This window comes from Haematobia irritans, chromosome 1, assembly GCF_050003625.1.
Source record: "Haematobia irritans isolate KBUSLIRL chromosome 1, ASM5000362v1, whole genome shotgun sequence".
NCBI lineage: Eukaryota > Metazoa > Arthropoda > Insecta > Diptera > Muscidae > Haematobia > Haematobia irritans.
In genome coordinates this window covers 236,441,616-236,458,051 of record NC_134397.1, presented here as the reverse complement: position 1 = coordinate 236,458,051, position 16,436 = coordinate 236,441,616, and the positions used below count along the sequence as shown (strand labels likewise).

The following is a 16,436-nucleotide window of genomic DNA, read 5'->3' as shown; positions in this document are numbered from 1 at the left end:
AATTATTTGTGTTCAAAGTTAAAACTTCTCCAATATGTGAAAACACAAACAAAGCCGTAACTGCATACGTATGCATAACCACGATGTTATAAACAGTGAGATTTTAGTACTAAAACTACAGTTGTACACGGTATTTGTTGAAATCCACAATAAAATAGCTTCTATTTCCCCATTGAAAATATACTAAAATCAATCGAGACATTAGATGTATTCTTCATTGAAGAATTTCGGGCATAATTTGAACGTAATATAACGATTACATTATTATGAACACATTAATAGTACTATTAGCTCATACAAATGTTGTGTCCAATAACAAACAAAACAGACCTAATATTTTCTTAATGTCAAAAATTTCCCTTGTTTGTAAAATTTCCCAACATATGGTAGCACTAGACTGAACAATTTCAATTTTGCATAACATTTCGTTCACTATTTCGTTATTATTAAAAATAAAGGTTTTATAAACGTCATCACTAAAACAATAAACTATGTCCAAAGCAGCCGGTAAATTGAAAAATATTAAAAAGGGTGTGGAGAAAATAACGCATACCACAAAGATGAAAACAAATATTCCTGCGGGCATGGCAGCTGCCGGCCCACCACTTGGTCCCATGCTGGGTCAGGTATTTTACTAATTGAAATAGGACTGGGTAATACCTGATAATGTGCTTACTTTCTATATTTAGCGTGCAATCAACATAGCAGCATTTTGCAAAGACTTCAATACGAGAACCGCTGATATGAAGGAAGGCATTCCTTTGCCGTGTCGGATTTCTGTGAATAGCGATAGAAGTTATAACTTGGTCATTCATTCTCCACCGGCAACATTTTTATTAAAACAAGCAGCTGGCATCCAGAGGGGGGCAATGAATGCCGGTAAAGAAGTCGCTGGTATGATTACATTGAAGCATTTATACGAGATTGCCGCTATTAAAATTCAAGATCCTCCCAACGCTTTACTAACTATGCAGGTATGTTATTTATGAAATCAATAAAATAAATATCAATTGTTCGATATACCAATTCACAGCAAATGTGTGAAATGTTGGTGGGAATAGCTCGTACATGCGGCATAAAAGTTGTACGTGAATTGAAGGCTGAGGATTATGCCGTGTTCTTGGAAGAACGCAGAGCCATAGTCGAAGAACAAAGACGGGAACTACAAGAAAAGCGTGAAGCCAAAATGTTACGAACTGGTTAGAAATAAATTTTGTTATTTTATTCTTAAAATTAAACGTATAAATGATGTTTTTATTCAAATCCAATTCTCCGGCGATCCTTAGCAGCATTCTTCTTTCGTCGTTTCTCCAAATGTTTTGTTAATTTTCCCTTCTGTTTTAATTCCTCAAATTGGGCTACCAACTCCTTAGCCCTTCTTTCCTCTGAAAATACAAAAATTATAAATTTAATTTAACAATGAAATAATCTAAAAAAATTACTCTTGGTAACGAAATGAGGTTGCCGTCCTTCTGCAATAGCTTTCTGTACTTCTTGCTGTTCTTCTTTCAATTGCTTTTGCTTTTGATGCCACTTGTTCTCTTCAACATTTTTGTTTATTAATCTTTGGATGGTTTTTTTTATTTCACGCTTTTCCTCATCATCAACAGCCTTACTTAAGGCTGATTTCAATTGTTGCACTTCTTTTTCTCTGATTTCGCTTACAAATTTATAATTTTCTTTAAATTTTTTAACATCGTATTCCCCTGCCCTTTCATCAAATCTGGGATCTCGTATATCGTCTTTTTGGCGCTTCAAACGTATTTCTGCTCCAAGAAACGGTACTTGTCGAGTTGAAGTCTGTTCACGAGGACGATTTTTGTTCAAACGCTTGAAATCTTGTTTTTCTCTTTTAAGTTTTGTTTTTTTGCTATTGCCGCCAACACCCAATACCGCTTCCTTATAAATTTTAGCACCCAATTCCTCTTTGAGTTTCATGATTTCCTCAAAGGACATGGATTTTAGATCTTCACGAATCCCGTTCTGTAGGAAAGGTAGGAAATTATTTCATGTTCTTATTTCATAATTAACATATACCCACTCTTTGTTGTTCATCATCTTCAGAGCAACTGGGATCCTCGGAAGAGCTGCTCATTTTTAATAAATTGAGAATTTTATTCGTTTAGTGGAAGGAAGGGTGGAATTATTTGGCTCATCAAATGGTGTAAATTGAGAATTGGTATTTCACGTGTGTTTTGTATACAGAAAACATATGACGATGTTTTTACTTTACAACACTTTTATCTTTCAATAGGGTCCCCAAATGCTTTAAAATCATGTATCGACGATGTATAATGGGTGTTTTCAGACCTTTTAATTTGTTTATTATAGTTCAAATACGAAAACATGCTTAGTGTAAACTTTGTTTATATTTGTTTTGGCCTTACACTCAGGACATCTAACTGTAAAAAATTGACTAATAAAATATTTATTTATTATTATAGAAAGTTTAGTAGATTTTATATGAATATTTCGCCATTCTAAGGGCCGGTTGCTCAATGTGTTAGTACTAGCTGCGTTCGAGAACCTGATAATTTTTGATAATTATTACAAATTTTTACTGGAAGTCGTTCGTTTACACCAAAACGCCAGCAAAAGAGAGCCGGAGAGAGGTTACATTTGACAGTTATGAGATAGAGAAATTGCAAGTTTTTGCTAGATATATTTTTCCCAGTAAAATCTTGCAAACCATAGCATACGTTGCCAGCTGGTTATTGATGCATGGTTATTGTACATGTTCGGCAACTACGTTTGGAAGTTAAATATACAGGATTCGTTTTTTGTTTTCATTGTTTTAGCAACTGAAATTTCCAATTTGCTAATAGTTACTGGATACCGTTCATGTACTTTTCAGCAATTTTAAGCAAAGAGTGTAAAATACACTCTTCTCTCTTGCTAGTTTTTACTGGATATTTTTTACTGGAAAAGTACGCGGACAGACCTACTATTAATCGTATCAATAAAACAGCTGATCCCATACAAAAAAAAAATGTAATGTAAACATCAACGTAGCGATAGATGCTATGGTTATTTTTCCGGGATTTATCCCGAATCCCGGATTTTTTTGAGGATCCCAAAAAAATTTTTTCCAGTAAGAAAGCAATATGAAATGGCCTTTTATTTCTTTGTGTGTGCCTTTTTTTATTAAGCAGCAATTTGAAATTGCTTTTTAATTTACTCTTATGTTCTTTTTTTAATAAATGACAGCCCTATTAAAAACTGATCATTACCCTGCCAACATTTTTTGAATTTGGGGGCGCTTCTGAGAATCCCCAGTACGTCGAAAACAATCATATACGATATCAAAAACTCGTCGGAAAAGCGCCGTCACTATTGAGAAGTTGTACCACGCCAAGTTACTACAAAAAGGTTTCGCATGAGTGCAATTATTAGGTGCCTTTATAGATCAATTTAGAACGACGCCAATAAGAGACCCTCCAAACAATCAGAAAAAGCACATTTTAAGATAGTGGTAAAAGAATCATTGTGGTCGAGTAAAACACGTTTGTTTAGATATTTATTAATTTGATTAATCATTTACAAATTCTTAAAAATATAACATTTATACCACTATCACATCACATTTAACATAATTTTTTGCATTAAGGATGATGTAGAGTTACAAGTAGCGAGTTACATGTTGCAGCGTCTATCAGCCAGTGTTTTTATTCGATGGAGGCAGCGTGTCTGTAAAATATTTGAAAAACAATCACTTTATTCCATTTGGAAAATCAAAAATTGTTCACCAATATACCTTTCACAATTTTAAGCGTAAAATCTATGTTTTCAGAACTTTATTTTCGTTTTTATTTAAATAAAATATAACAAGCTGGTTGCGCTTGGCGTTTCACAAAAAATAAAATGGCTTTTGTAAAAGTAGTGATGGCAAAATACATGTATGAAGTACATTTTGTACTTTATGACATGCTGCCCCCCATCACAGTAGGATGGTTGCAGTGACATTTACGAGTCTGTGGTAGCGATGAAGATGAAATGGAACTTTGAAATGCTGGCAGGGTATGTACGTTTATATGAAATACCCCCTAAAACGGTTTTTTTTAAACGGCGCGTTAATTTAAACAATGGCAACCCTTATGTGTCTATACCATCGCCGTTAATTTATAAAACAATATATACTTCGGCTTTGGGGTACAGATAAATATTGGAAATTGGAAACAAAAACACAAATACTGTTTAAATTAGTTAATATTTTGTCATATACGAATAAAATGGAGAGTTTAAGTGTTTCAATGGAAACAAGTTATTCGGATCTGCTTCAATATGTTATAGAGAAAAAGGTAAGTGCAGCTCACTGATTATACGTTAGTATTTATTCTAGAGCAAAACACAACTTTTTTCCATTTCACAGAAATTTAGTCCTAATTCATTTTACTTGGAGCAAAATGGTAAAGTTTTGCGGGGTACTCCAGTTGAAGGTGTTCCAGTCTACATACGATTGCGAGTATTGGGTGGAAAAGGTGGCTTCGGTTCAATGCTTAGAGCTATTGGAGCGCAAATCGAAAAAACAACAAACAGAGAAGCCTGCAGAGATCTTAGTGGAAGAAGACTTAGGGATATAAATGAGGAGAAGCGATTGAAAGCTTGGTTAGATAAGCAAGGTGATCGAGAACGGGAGGCAGAAGAAAGAAAAAAACGAAAGATTGAGAAACTATTGGCTGTTCCAAAACATGAATTCAAAGATGAGGAATATGAAGAAGCTAGATCTAAGTTAACAGAAAAAGTTTGTTCCAGTTTTGAAGAAGGCTTCAAGAAAGCGATTACCAATGAACCAAGCACTCAATTGAAACGCAAACATGAAGCATCTACTTCACAACAGGCAGCTGTCAAAGGAAAAGCAAAAAAACCAGCATTGTGGATAGATGAGGATTTATCGGATGATTCGGAAGATGACAGCGATGACTCCGATGTTAACATTTCTTCAAAAAGTGATCAAAAGAAATTGACCGAATCCACTAAACAATCTGCAGACGATGTGGCGAATTCGTCCGACTCCGAGTCGCTATCAATAATCAGTAAATAAAACACACAAACGAAAATGATTAACTTGTAACATATATTTGCTAAATCAAAATAAATCTGAGTTATCTTTTAAAATATATACACCATTAAATCTATGTACTATTACTAAATTGGGACGACACCCATGCCAGACCCCATTTGAGATTTGTTAGCATGAATTTTAGAGCTTTTGTCCATTGTTCTTCGGAGTTAAATTGAATCCTAAAGAAAGAAATTAGATTAAAAAAATTGAAAGATAAGCTTTCAGGACTTTTTAATGTTGGGTTTTGTTTATTTTTCGCTGCGAAACCCGAAAACAGTTTAAGCAGAAAGTTATGTAAAACAAAAAATTTAATTGAATGAAATCTAATGCAAGATATTTATACACATAGTTGCACTTAAAAGTATGAAAACATATATATCACGTATTACGAAAATATATTCAATTGATGCTTCGAATAAATGCTAGGTGCATACAATACTTACGTAGGTTTTTTGACTTACTTTATGGAATAAGAATTTCCTGTTGATGGGTCTATAATTTTGGCCTTTTCCATTTTATATGGCAATAGGAACTCAGGATCCCGTTTTTCTACCTCCTTCTGGAACTGTGTTAGGCAATCTAGAAAGGCCACCATTGCAGCATCAAATTTTGTGTCCCAGAAAAATTTGAAACCACCCGTCCCGTACAAGGGCAATTCACGGTTTTCGCCCAAGACTTCAACATAGGAATGATTGCCAAATGGTACAATTTTGTAACGCTCAAAGGTCAACCCTATTTTACGAGCCAATGCACAGAGTAATAGCACCGTTTGACCCCAAGCTGCGTTAATCTCTGACCAATCTACCGAAGCTGATGGCAAACGACCTAAACGAAAATTATTTATAGTTCCAAAATGTCCCGCGTACCAGATATTGAATGTTATGTTGAATATATTGGTATTGGTAAGTTTTGTCAATTGTTGCTCAACATAAGCTATTTGACACTCTAGACTTCTCTTATCGTCCTCGGTAAGCATAAGTTCTCTTCGATGTTTGGTATATTCGCGCCAATAGCTAGCTTCTTGATCCTGCAACTTCTGTTTTTCTTTTTCTTCATTTTCTATTGCTTTATTTAAACTTTGTTCTTCAATTTTTAATTCACTCAATTGGTCGAGTAATTTTTGCTCGTTTTCTTTCAATTCAGCCAATTCCTTTTCCAGCTCGGAAACATTTGGACAATCTTGTTGTTGTTCCAATTGTTTTAAGTAATTATTGTAATCACTCCACTCATCTTCAGCAATTTTCAATTCTCTATCCATGATTTCCAGCATAGAATCGGCACATTCTTCACATAAAGGATGATCTATTTCAGAATTTGATGACAAACAATCAAATAATTCTGCCTTTAACTTAAATGCTGCACTCCATTTCTTATTATCTCTCCCATCGGAAACTAGCATGAAACCAGTACCATTTATAGAGTCCGTCAAACGATAAGGCGGAACAATATGGTCGAAACTATTATCTTGAGTGTCGATTGTGTTGGCATTGCTCGCATATATGGGTACTGAAAATTGAAATGCTTAGGCCTCCACATCTAGAAACAAAGGAGTATTGTAATCTTACATGATAATTCGGCTAGAGCATGAACGCTAATATTTTCTAATGTTTCGTCCAGAACTATCGGTTGTAAGCATCTTTGACATGCAAAGGATACTGGAACCTTTTCAACTTCAGTCCCAATGCTCATTTTAAGCTAGGATTAGGTGTCTAATTAGAAATTTGCAATGTTATGTTTACAAAATAACCATTGACGTTTTATCCACAATGACTTCAGAGAATCTAAAATATGACGTACAACGTACTAGTACGTAATGAACGAACCAGGGTACACATATAAGGTAGAATCTGTAAATCAAAAACAATTTTCTCTTGTATTTATTATGGCTGTCATTCGAAAAAATCCCGGGATTTTTTCGGGATCCCGAAATTTTCGGGATTCTTTAAATATCTTAAGTAATAACTCTATGGCGCCAAAAAAATTGTTGTACATTAAACCAATTTTTAATTAGGTCCCTGCCAGCATTTCAAAGTTCCATTTCATCCTCATCGCTACCACAGACTCGTAACCCTGCCAGCATTTCAAAGTTCCATTTCATCCTCATCGCTACCACAGACTCGTAAATATCACCACAACCATCGCGAACTGTGATGGGGGAAGCATATCAAAAAGTACAAAATGTACATGAAAGTATTTTGCCATCGTTACTGTTAGAAGAGCCATTTTATTTTTTGCGAAACGCCAAGCGCAACCAGCTTGTTATATTTTATTTAAATAAAAACGAAAATAAAGTTCTGAAAACAAAGATATTACGCTTAAAATTGTGAAAGGTATATGCCCTGCCAGCATTTCAAAGTTCCATTTCATCTTCATCGCTACCACAGACTCGTAAATGTCACTACAACCATCCTACTGTGATGGGGGGCACAATATCATAAAGTACAAAATGTACTTCATACATGTATTTTGCCATCACTACTTTTACAAAAGCCATTTTATTTTTTGTGAAACGCCAAGCGCAACCAGCTTGTTATATTTTATTTAAATAAAAACGAAAATAAAGTTCTGAAAACATAGATTTTACGCTTAAAATTGTGAAAGGTATATTGGTGAACAATTTTTGATTTTCCAAATGGAATAAAGTGATTGTTTTTCAAATATTTTACAGACACGCTGCCTCCATCGAATAAAAACACTGGCTGATAGACGCTGCAACATGTAACTCGCTACTTGTAACTCTACCTCATCATTAATGCAAAAAATTATGTTAAATGTGATGTGATAGTGGTATAAATGTTATATTTTTAAGAATTTGTAAATAATTAATCAAATTATTAAATATCTAAACAAACGTATTTTACTCGACCACAATGATTCTTTTACCACTATCTTAAAATGTGCTTTTTCTGATTGTTTGGAGGGTCTCTTATTGGCGTCGTTCTAAATTGATCTATAAAGGCACCTAATAATTGCACTCATGCGAAACCTTTTTGTAGTAACTTGGCGTGGTACAACTTCTCAATAGTGACGGCGCTTTTCCGACGAGTTTTTGATATCGTATATGATTGTTTTCAACGTACTGGGGATTCTCAGAAGCGCCCCCAAATTCAAAAAATGTTGGCAGGGTGGTAAACAATTTTCCAAATAGAATAAAGTGATCGCTTTTCAAATATTTTTCCAGGCACGCTGTCTCCATCGAAAATAAACAAACTGGCTGAAAGACGCTGCAATATGTAACTTCCCAATAAACACAGGATGAGCGTTTTTCAAATGCAACAACTTTTCAGTTTGAGGGTAAATATAATTTTCAACATAAATTCAACTTGACTTGAAATAGCTCATCTTCAATACATCTTCAAATTGTTTGCGAATTACTTCCAATTTGCTAAAATGTTGACGAAATCTTTGAAAAGGTGTTGAAGATAATATGAGAAAACTTTGACAAAACACTACCCTAAAATGCAACGAAAAAATCATGTGGTTTTCAATACTTATTTGTGCAACGAAGTTCGTGGTCTTGCAAAAAATTAAAAAAATGGAAAATTTTAGACAAATAACCAAATAGTTTATAAAAATAGGTAAGTGAAAATAAAAATGAAATAAAACTTTAAGGAAGTCACTAAATGTATATCCTTTGCAGAAAACTAAAATCTTTAGATGCTACGTTCTTGAAAACATTAAAAAGCTGACCGATGAAAAAATGGTGGACAATTAATTGGAACTGCTTCAAATAGTTTATAATAATTGGTACGTCAATATGAAAAATTTAATCAACACTTTAGAGAAGTCACTAAATTTAAATCTCTTTGCAGAAAACTAAAATCTTTGGATGCTACATTCTTGCAAACATTAAGAAGCTGACCAATGAAAAATGAGTGGCTTATCGACAAGAAAAAGTTTCCAGAAATATTACAAGTGCAACCAATTAAAATTTTTATAAACAACAAATTGTTGAAATCAACAACTTCTGAATTCCTGAATTTTTGTGAATTCCTTTTCCTGGAAATCAATTCTAACACGCGGTCCAGTACGTTCCTAATTTCAAATTGCCCGCAGGTTAATAAATTTTAATGCTGTTTTATGACACAAAAAGGAAGGAAATCGAATTATCAATCCAAAAGTGTTTACTAATAATGTTTAAGATATTTAAAGTTTTGTTGTTTCTTCGTTTTTTTTTTTTTTTTGTTCTTATTTGTTGATATGTTTAATAAGATTATTATTTATCAATTGGTATTGTAGTGTAGTGTATTATTATATATTTTATTTTGATAAAAATGAATAAATTATACAAAATGCATAGAATTTTGGCTTTGACTTTCAATTTAAAGTGGGGATATCATTCATACAAATTTAGGTTGAAAAGTATTTGCAACGATGTTAATTTTGAATTTGACTCGCATCGAAAATTGTTTGACAAATTATTGAGTAGCGATGCATTTCAATTTGAGGATAACACTTGAGATATTATTGCTAATGTGTTGAATTTCACTGTTGAGGGTAATGTCTGTTTTTTGTTGAGAACGCGATTTTCTCAACAATTTCTCAACTTTAATATTACCCTAATCCTTTGAAAAAATGTTTGAAAAATTGTTGAAATTTAGCATTTTTCAAACGTTTGTGTTTATTGGGTTGCTACTTAAAACTCAACATCATTCTTTTATTAATGCAAAAAATTATGTTAAATGTGATGAGATAAACCGAAAAATGTTATATTTATAAGAAATTATAAATGTTTAATCAAATCAATAAACATCTACACAATCGTCTTTTACTTGACCACAATGATTTTTCTACAATTACCTTAAAATTCACTTTTTTTGATAGTTTGCAGGGGTTCTTATTGGCGTCCTTCGAAATTGATCTAAATAGGCACCTAATAATTGCACTGATGAGAAACTTTTTCGTAGTAACTTGGCGTGGTACAACTTCTCAATAGTGACGGCGCTATTCCGACGAGTTTTTGATGTCGTATATGATTGTTTTCGACGTAGTGGGGATTCTCAGAAGCGCCCCCAAATTCAAAAAATGTTGGCAGGGAAGTGATACTACGTTTGCACTCGACACGAAATCCTCGTAAACGATGATTTTGTTCGAAATCCTCCTAGATCTCAGTAGATTTGCTGGCTTGTAGAGGATTTCAACAAAATCTCTTTCAAAATCCCCTGTACTGTCTTGTACAACTGTGGTTTTAGTACTAAAAATTCGCTTTTTGCAACCCAGCCCCAATTTTTCTTGTAGATGAATGTGGGTGTGTGTACACATACGGGTTGGGTTTGTATTGATATATTTACAAACAGCTGTTAAATCCCCAAATCTACGAAATCTCGTTATTGTGCCAGTCCGAATACTTGAGATTTGTAAAGAGATTTTCGTTCTAAATAGCGAGATTTCGTGTCTAGTGGGAACGTAGTATAACTTGGCGTGGTACAACCTCTCAATAGTGACGACGCTTTGTCGAGGAGTTTTAGATATCGTATACGACTTTTTTCGCCGTGCTGGGGATTCTCAGAAGCGCCGTCAAATTCAAACAAATGTTTGCAGGGAATCGGAGGATGAGAAACTGGTCATTAAAATTGTGAATGGTATATCGGTGAATAATTTTTTACTCTCCAAATGGAATAAAGTGATAGTTTTCCAAAAAATTTCCCAGACACGCTGCCTCCATCAATAATAAACACTCAAGGTTGAATTGCGTCAATCCGTGCGTTGATGGAAGGGTTGATTTTTTGATTTCAAAGAGAAATTTCAACTCTTCAATAATCGGACGCATTGAACGCATGGTATATAGTTCAACCTTCATAGACGCTGGAGCATCAGCCGAAAATAGCAGGATTGCAACTTATAAATCAGGATAATTCCTTTTTTAAGGCATCCTTGCCAACATTTATTGAATTTGGGGTCGCTTCTGAGAATCCCCAATACGTCGAAAACAGTCGTATATGATATCCAAAACTCCTCGGAAAAGCGCCGTCACTATTGAGAAGTTGTACCACGCCAAGTTACTACAAAAAAGTATTGCATGGGTGCAATTATTAGGTGCCCCTCTGGATATATTTAGAAGGACGCCAATAAGAGACCCTTCAAACAATCAGAGAAAGTGCATTTTAAAATAGTTGTAAAAGAATCATTGTGGTCAAGTAAAACACGATTGTTTAGATGTTTATTAATTTTATTAAACATTTATAAATTCTCATAAATATAACATTTATACGACTATCACATCTCATTTAACATATTTTTATGCATTAATAAATGCATTAATAAAAAATATTTGAAAAACTATCACTTTATTCCATTTGGAAAGTCAAAAATTGTTCACCAATATACCTTTTACAATTTTAAGCGAAAAAACTATGTTTTCAGCACTTCATTATCGTTTTTATTTAAATAAATTATAAGAAGCTAGTTATGCTTGGTGTTTCACAAAATATAAAATGGCTCTTGTAACAATAGTGATGGCAAAATACTATCACAGTTCGCGATGGTTGTGGTGACATTTACGAGTCTGTGGTAGCGATGAGGATGAAATGGAACTTTGAAATGCTTGCAAGGATATTACTTGACCACAAAGATTCTTTTAGATCTATCTTAAAATGCACTTTTCATTTTAATTTGAAGAGGGGATTCTCAGAAGTGCCGTCAAATTCAAAAAATGTTGGCAGGGATACCTCATGTACAAAATTTTTTTCTCAAGGTGTATCATAAATTTTTTTAATTCAATCTAAGGGTCGTTTGCACTGAATGAAGACAGCAATTTATTCAAATTGGGATTATTATTCCGGTATTCAAAATAAAAATACCAGGATTCGGAATTAATCCCGTCCGAAAATCCTAGGATTTTAGGAAAATTGTAAAAGGAAAAAACGAAAGCGTGCTTTTATTTTCTCCGTTTATTCTTAATCTCCGGAACTACCAAAAATAGTTTGACACGAATGAACCATCTATATAAGTACACGGTACTTTTGTGGTCTCTCGGAAACAAGAAAATTAGACATTTTTGCCTAAAAGATTGTTTTATATTTATGTTCGACGCGGAAAAATGTTTCGCCCACCGCCTATCGCTATGGTTATATTTACACACTCATGTTGTAATTTTTCATCTCACCTGTGTATGATACGCTACCTATATTAATATTAGTTTTGTCATGAGATGACGTTCACGGGCAAATTATCAAATTTCAATTGAGATATGTAATGTTCATAAGAAGACGTCAAATAAATTTGAAACAATTAAAAAGTTAAATAATTTACTAAAATAACTATTTTTCCAACATTAGGATCATTGAAAAACGGTAAGTTATTTCTCATAGATTTTGTTAAACTTATATTGTGATTGCAAAACAATTTCTGAGAAATTTCCAGATCTCCAAACAACGACATTTGAAGTCGCATAAGTAACGAATGAGGAATAATAACAAAAACGAAGATTAAGAACAATAATAGCGCCACCAGTGATAACAGCAATAGCAATTTTCTATTTTTTGGCACCCACTATAAAAAACTAACCAAATTTTTTTTTGCTTTTGAAGCAAACATTTGAAACGTTCATTCAGTTCTGTAATCTCCTGAGGAGAGGACGTGTTTGTCTCCGTTATTGTGTTTGCGTAAAACGGTGAATTAACAGAAGAAACTGCTGTGCAGCAGATTAATAAAACGTGACAGGCCTAGGCATATTCATACATAACTCACTCTAGCAATATATATAATTTAATTTGCAAACAAATATACCATAATGGTATCTTATTTTATACCGCGTGGTCGTTTCCTTATGAAAGCTGGAAACTGGCGACAAGTTCATCAAAAGCATCAACAACAAACACAACAACAAACCGCGAAATGGCCTCTGATTAAAAGTTTCCGTCAATCCTTTTCGCAAAAAGCTGGAAGTTTGAGTCAAAATGAAACCAAAGTTGAGACCTTAATAAAGTCGCCTTCTAATCTGTGCAAACAACAAACTCGAATTCCTTCTTCCGTGCATTCGAAGAGACGGCAGGATTTGCAAAAGCAACGTTTAAGCATTTGGTTGAGATGGACCGGTTTACTATTGAAATGGGCCCCAGTTGGAATATGTGTATTTGGTGCGATAGAATGGCAGTTACACAAGCAGGCAGTTGTACGAGATCAATTACCACATACAGCATCTGAGTTTCAATCGAAAGTTTATTGTTCGTTGCCATTGCGACTGTTGAGCAGAGCATGGGGATGGCTAGCCGCTTGTTATATACCAGAGAATCTAAGACCTTTTATATACGGCATGTATTCGAATGCCTTTGGAGTGAATATAGAGGAAGCTTTGTATCCTGATTTTAGGCATTACAATAGTTTATCAGAGTTTTTTACACGTCCTCTGAAGGATGGTGTTAGACCTATTGATGCTAAAGCGCCATTAGTATCGCCAGCTGATGGAAAGGTGCTACATTTTGGTACAGCTTCGAAATCCTTAATAGAACAAGTGAAAGGAGTGAATTATAGTCTTGTAGATTTTCTGGGTCCTGCTTCATGGGTTGAAAACAAAACCACAGAGGACGAATTTGCGGATAGCATAAAACACAAAAAAGATGGTTCGACTAATCTTTACCAATGTGTTATTTATTTGGCTCCAGGAGACTATCATCGTTTCCATTCCCCAACCGAGTGGGAGGCTGTAATGAGAAGACATTTTACCGGGGAATTACTTTCAGTCAGTCCCAAAGTAGCAACATGGCTACCAGGTCTATTCTGTTTGAATGAACGCGCCCTATACTTGGGTCAATGGAAATATGGTTTCTTTAGCTACACCGCAGTTGGTGCAACAAATGTTGGCTCTATGCAATTTGTTATGGATGAACAGTTAAAAACTAACCGATGGATGGGATGGAAAACAAGCCGTGGCTACGAGGAATTGACATTGACCGAAAAGAAAGAAATGAAGAAAGGCGATTTGGTAGGTCTCTTCAATATGGGAAGTACCATTGTTTTATTATTTGAGGCTCCAACAAACTTCAAGTTTAACATAGAGGCAGGCCAAAAAATTAAAGTGGGAGAAGCTTTGGGACATTTGATATGAGGACAATGTGTGTTTTAAAATATCTGGAACCAGAGTCTAAGACAACTAATCGTTCAGAAGCTGTATGCTGTTTATGGTCAATGAGACGTTACTACGTTTGTAAATATCAGTTTTTATTGTTTTATTATTATCAATTTCTTGTTTTAACTCCTTATTGCCAGTTCATGGGGTTAGAAATCAATAATTATGAAATGTTTGCTATTTACCTCAATGTACAAAGATATACTCTAAAATGTAATATTCTTAAGGTATTCAATTCATCTTAAGGATTTTTTTATTTCAAATAACACAGAAAAATAATGTCAACAATAGTTACGAAATTCGTTTTCGATAATGATAATTGCAATATGAAAAAGGCTTCAGAAATTCCTATTTAAGGAAGTGATATATCTGCTACACAACCAAAAGGATTATATTGTGATTTAAAATTAATGCCCTACTTACTCAAGGCAATGTCCAAAAACAAAATCCCTCTCAAAAAATACAACAATGCAAACCTATGCCCACAGCAATAAAAATATCTAAAAATGTAATTTTGCAATTACTTGCTTAATTAGAAAATTTGTCGAAAAAAGAGGTTTGTCTTTTGGTGGGCAATTTACTCGCACTTGTGCCTTGCGATAAGAAAATAATATATTAACAAAAACAAATTATTTTAAGATTGAATTTAGGAATTTAATTAATTTAGTGATTGTTCACCCCATTTTAGTTATTTATTATTATATTTTTTTACTTATGTGGACTGTAATTAAGGAGACTTATCCTAAAATACGTCTATGTCAATGCGATATATAAACTATGTTAGTGTATTTGTATTATTTTATAGATAATTCTAATGCATGATTGTTTGTAAGACAAGATAGTAGTTAAAATTGCAAAGAAAAAGTTTAAATAAAGTTTGTTAAAAGCATAGAAAAAGTTTGTCTCATTTCACTTTGTAAACAAGAGAGAGAGAGAGGGTAAATATAGCGGCATTTGAAAGAAAATGTACGCTCAAAAGGAAAAGTTAGCATGGACAACAAAAAAGTTAGTTCTCTTAGCAGTAGGGAATCAGCCCCGTTTGCTAAAAAAGAACAAATTTTCTACTGCTGTTTTGATTAGGAAAATATTTGTTATTTCATCATGATTCAGCGAACTTAAACGCTGCTCCTTTTTGTAGCATTATTTACCGGATGTATAATAAACAATGAATTAATCAAATCGTCAGAAGTCCAATTTTTTTATGTTATTGTTCTTGATTGTATATCAAAATTTGTATGTGGAAATTATTTTCAATGGACAATTAGCATCAAATTCGTCCGAGATTGACACCTAGTGTACTACACTCATAGAAAAAAATCCCTAATAGTGCACAGTCTTCTTTTCTTCAACAAATGTTAACTTTTTTTTTTTTGCTGTAGCATCGCAACATAAAAGTAGTGCATATTTGGATCATCTCAAAAGAATTTTACATGGGCTTGTTAAAAGAGGGAAGTACTCCATTTTCGGAATCTAGCATTGCTTTATACTTCATACACATTAGGCTCGAAATCTATAAAAAGTGGATTTGAAATCCCTTATTTTTAAGTCAAATGACAGTTGAAAAAAGTGGATTTTGGAAGTGTAAGGTGAATGAGGTATTAGAAGTTCTGAATGTAAAAAGTTGAAAACTATTTTTTTTTTCAATTTCACTTTTTATTTGTAATGTTCGCTCCCAGCGGGATTTGATACTCGATCTGTTTGTACCATAACAGAACGCCTTAGCACACTCAGCCACAAACGTCATTGAACACGATGCATCGTAGCGTCAATTGAAACGTTTGTGATATGATCGTAATATGACACCAAGGCATAACTTTCTAACTACTTATTAGTACGAATGAAAAAAAAAAAAAATAACTCAGGTTCATTTGATGAATTTTTTAAAGTATTTTTTATGTTGTGCATCGTTTTTATTTTGTTATTTTTGACATACATATATTTTTTCCATGTAAACTCAACAAAAAATTTTAAATTCTCGTAATTTGCAAAACCTCAAAAAAACTTCCTTGGAAGTGACAAAGTCAACTGTCACAAGTCCAAATCTCCGCGGGATGGAGATTTTAATTATACTTCATTGTTTTTTTTTTTTTCATTGTTTTGAATTGTTCAAAAGAACTTCTTTGGATATAGAAAAAGGCTGGAGATACGCCTAAAAAGAAATTGTGGAACAACTTCAAATTTTTTTCTCGGTAGAATGAAATTTTTATTAAAAAAGACAGCATTGGGTATCCGCTTTTAAATGTTTGTTGCCAAAAACAGTTTTTTTATTTTTGAGTGTTCTTAAAAACTTTACTGAAAAAAAGATGT

General features: G+C 33.6%; 5 protein-coding genes and 2 long non-coding RNA genes across 7 annotated transcripts; 4 read left to right on the top strand and 3 right to left on the bottom strand.

Moving 5' to 3' along the window:
* Window positions 1-381: 381 nt before the first annotated feature.
* On the top strand, window positions 382-1,238 carry mRpL11 (mitochondrial ribosomal protein L11). The gene is made up of 3 exons (XM_075301263.1): window positions 382-626; window positions 690-974; window positions 1,034-1,238. Exons 1-3 carry the CDS (start codon window positions 492-494, stop codon window positions 1,202-1,204), a joined length of 591 nt encoding a protein of 196 aa, XP_075157378.1. The 5' UTR covers window positions 382-491; the 3' UTR covers window positions 1,205-1,238.
* On the bottom strand, window positions 1,201-2,217 carry LOC142230504 (ribosomal RNA processing protein 36 homolog). Its single transcript, XM_075301177.1, has 3 exons — window positions 2,042-2,217; window positions 1,443-1,983; window positions 1,201-1,385 (listed from the first exon to the last, which is right to left on the bottom strand). Exons 1-3 carry the CDS (start codon window positions 2,093-2,095, stop codon window positions 1,255-1,257), a joined length of 726 nt encoding a protein of 241 aa, XP_075157292.1. The 5' UTR covers window positions 2,096-2,217; the 3' UTR covers window positions 1,201-1,254.
* A 1,242-nt stretch (window positions 2,218-3,459) lies between these two features.
* Window positions 3,460-3,974, bottom strand: LOC142230747 (uncharacterized). Its single transcript, XR_012720795.1, has 2 exons — window positions 3,755-3,974; window positions 3,460-3,687 (listed from the first exon to the last, which is right to left on the bottom strand). It is a non-coding gene; the product is annotated as an uncharacterized LOC142230747 (long non-coding RNA).
* Window positions 3,975-4,138: 164 nt separating this feature from the next.
* On the top strand, window positions 4,139-5,131 carry LOC142230420 (splicing regulator SDE2). The gene is made up of 2 exons (XM_075301090.1): window positions 4,139-4,298; window positions 4,370-5,131. Exons 1-2 carry the CDS (start codon window positions 4,230-4,232, stop codon window positions 5,039-5,041), a joined length of 741 nt encoding a protein of 246 aa, XP_075157205.1. The 5' UTR covers window positions 4,139-4,229; the 3' UTR covers window positions 5,042-5,131.
* Atg6 (Beclin-1-like Atg6) lies at window positions 5,056-6,848 on the bottom strand. Its single transcript, XM_075301006.1, has 3 exons — window positions 6,628-6,848; window positions 5,524-6,568; window positions 5,056-5,241 (listed from the first exon to the last, which is right to left on the bottom strand). The coding sequence occupies exons 1-3, from the start codon at window positions 6,749-6,751 to the stop codon at window positions 5,133-5,135; spliced, it is 1,278 nt and encodes a 425-aa protein (XP_075157121.1). The 5' UTR covers window positions 6,752-6,848; the 3' UTR covers window positions 5,056-5,132.
* A 662-nt stretch (window positions 6,849-7,510) lies between these two features.
* On the top strand, window positions 7,511-7,913 carry LOC142230684 (uncharacterized). Its single transcript, XR_012720783.1, has 2 exons — window positions 7,511-7,663; window positions 7,731-7,913. It is a non-coding gene; the product is annotated as an uncharacterized LOC142230684 (long non-coding RNA).
* A 4,302-nt stretch (window positions 7,914-12,215) lies between these two features.
* Window positions 12,216-15,026, top strand: Pisd (phosphatidylserine decarboxylase). Its single transcript, XM_075300767.1, has 2 exons — window positions 12,216-12,354; window positions 12,425-15,026. Exon 2 carries the CDS (start codon window positions 12,795-12,797, stop codon window positions 14,106-14,108), a length of 1,314 nt encoding a protein of 437 aa, XP_075156882.1. The 5' UTR covers window positions 12,216-12,354; window positions 12,425-12,794; the 3' UTR covers window positions 14,109-15,026.
* Window positions 15,027-16,436: the final 1,410 nt, after the last annotated feature.